The sequence below is a fragment of the Mus caroli genome, chromosome 9 (genome assembly GCF_900094665.2).
Source record: "Mus caroli chromosome 9, CAROLI_EIJ_v1.1, whole genome shotgun sequence".
Classification (NCBI taxonomy): Eukaryota; Metazoa; Chordata; class Mammalia; order Rodentia; family Muridae; genus Mus; species Mus caroli.
This window is the reverse complement of record NC_034578.1, coordinates 70,217,314-70,219,238: the sequence shown is the minus strand read 5'-3', so window position 1 is coordinate 70,219,238 and position 1,925 is coordinate 70,217,314. Positions and strand designations below refer to the sequence as shown.

At 53.0% G+C, this 1,925-nt stretch overlaps 1 protein-coding gene across 2 annotated transcripts in view; it reads right to left on the bottom strand.

Moving 5' to 3' along the window:
- Positions 1-1,116: 1,116 nt before the first annotated feature.
- Khdc3l (KH domain containing 3 like, subcortical maternal complex member) overlaps positions 1,117-1,925 on the bottom strand; it is a 2,038-nt gene continuing 1,229 nt past the window's right edge. The window contains exons 4-5 of one of the 2 annotated variants that reach the window (XM_021173422.1): positions 1,590-1,919; positions 1,117-1,137 (exon numbers count right to left, since the gene is read on the bottom strand). In XM_021173422.1, coding sequence (XP_021029081.1) covers positions 1,117-1,137; positions 1,590-1,919 — 351 coding nt within the window. Of the gene's footprint in view, positions 1,138-1,286; positions 1,920-1,925 lie in introns of those variants that run through there. The other variant, XM_021173421.1, reaches the window with a different exon arrangement.

Below are 1,925 nucleotides of genomic sequence, written 5' to 3'. Positions count from 1 at the left end.
TGATTATCTTCTAGAATTTGAGACAGGGCTCATTGTGCAGTCCCAGCTGGCCTGAACTTGCTACTATATCAGCAGGATCCTGAACTTTGAGGTCTTCCTGGCCCAGATTCCCAAGGGCTGGGAATAAAGGCCTGCAGCATCAAACCCTGCCTCCTGGCATCACTACCAGCTGCTAGCTAGCCCTACCACCTGAATATTTCTGCTCAAACTGCTCAAAGGTAGCACTCAGCTGCCTCTACCTCGTGAGACATGCCACGTGTAAGTTCTGAGGCTGATAGCTTTGCAGTGAGTCCCAGCCCTCCTACAAAAAAACACCCTCCAAAAAAAAAAAAAAAAAAAAAAAAAAAAAAAAAAAAAAAACACTAGCCAAAATCTGAAGTAGCTAGTGGTAACTGGATACAATTCACTATGTTTCAATGTAATTCACTTTACCTGCCAATCATAGGCCCCTCTCTTTCCTTACAAATCATTGTCTCCTTCCCCTTTCTAAGAAGGGGAGCCCCCACCCTTGGGTACCACCAGACCTTGGGACATCTAGTCCCAGCAGGACTAGGTACCTCTTTTCCCATTGAGGTCCACCTAGGCAGTCCAGGTAGGGGAAAGGGTATCGAATGGCAGGGAACCGAGACCAAGCCAGCCACACTCACATTTGTTAGGCGACCAACATGAAGACCAAGTTGCACATTTACTACAAATGTGTAGGGGGCCTAGGTACAGCCCCTGCAATATACTCCCTGGCTGGTGGCCCAGTTTCTGTGAGCCCCACAACTACACCTCTCAAAGCCAGTTATCAAATAACAAGGTTTCACACCAGTCTGCTCAAGATACAGTCAGGAGACTCAATGGCCCTTCAAGGCATCTTAATCGAAACACCAGATGTCCTGGGTTAATCAGCACAGTGGAAGCATCTGATGCTGGGGGTGCCGGGATGGGGACCAACTATCCAAGACATTCCACCCTCCTCGGGGTGAGGGTGTGTAACAGCACTTGGCGGCTGGAGGAGAGCTCTGTCCCCATCCCTCCATTCAAATACACACCTGGGGAATGCAATTTTTTTATTAGAATACTTTAAATTGTGTTTGCAAACATTTAACACAATGGGGAAACAAAAAAGCTCTACTCTGTTCTTCCTGATTCCTAGGGCAAAAACCAGAAAGAAAGATGAAGGGAGTCTTAGGCAGGCTGTTTAAGATCATTGCCTTACTCAGCCCAAGCTAACCCCCTTGCCTTTAGGTTCTGGATTGGCAGGTGTGTACCATCTATCCTGGCTCACACCAGAGATGCATTTATAATATGATAAATGATTCCCAGGCATCCCTTGGAGGCTGAACTATGACATAGCTGCCATCCAAACAACTCTGGGTCTCCCACTCAAAAACCTCAGGACACTTCTGGGACAAAGCCCTAGAGACATCTAGAGAATGCTGCCCGGTGGCAGCCTCACAGACTTCAATGGGAGACTGCCCATTGGCAACCTGGTGGGCCTCCCCTGAAGTGTGCTGGGCAAAGGCTTCACCAGCCTTCACCTGAGCCAACTGGGTAGTATCAGTGGCCTCCACGGGAGACAACTGCGTGGCAGCCTCACGAACCTGCACCGAAGCCGACTGCGTGGCAGCATCGCTGACCTTCCCTGGAGCCGGCTGGGTGGCCGCCTCGTGGACCTTCACAGGAGCCAACTGGGTGGCCGCCTCGCGGACCTTCCCGGAAGCCGGCTGGGTGGCCGCCTCGTGGACCTTCACGGGAGCCAACTGGGTGGCCGCCTCGCAAACCTGCACAGGAGCCGGCTGGGTGGCCGCCTTGCGGACCTTCCCGGGAGCCGGCCGGGTGGCCGCCTCGCGGACCTTCCCCGGAGCCTGCTCGGGGGCAGCCTCGCGGACCTCCTGCACGGGAGCCTGCTCGGGGGCAGCCTCGCGGACCTCCTGCAC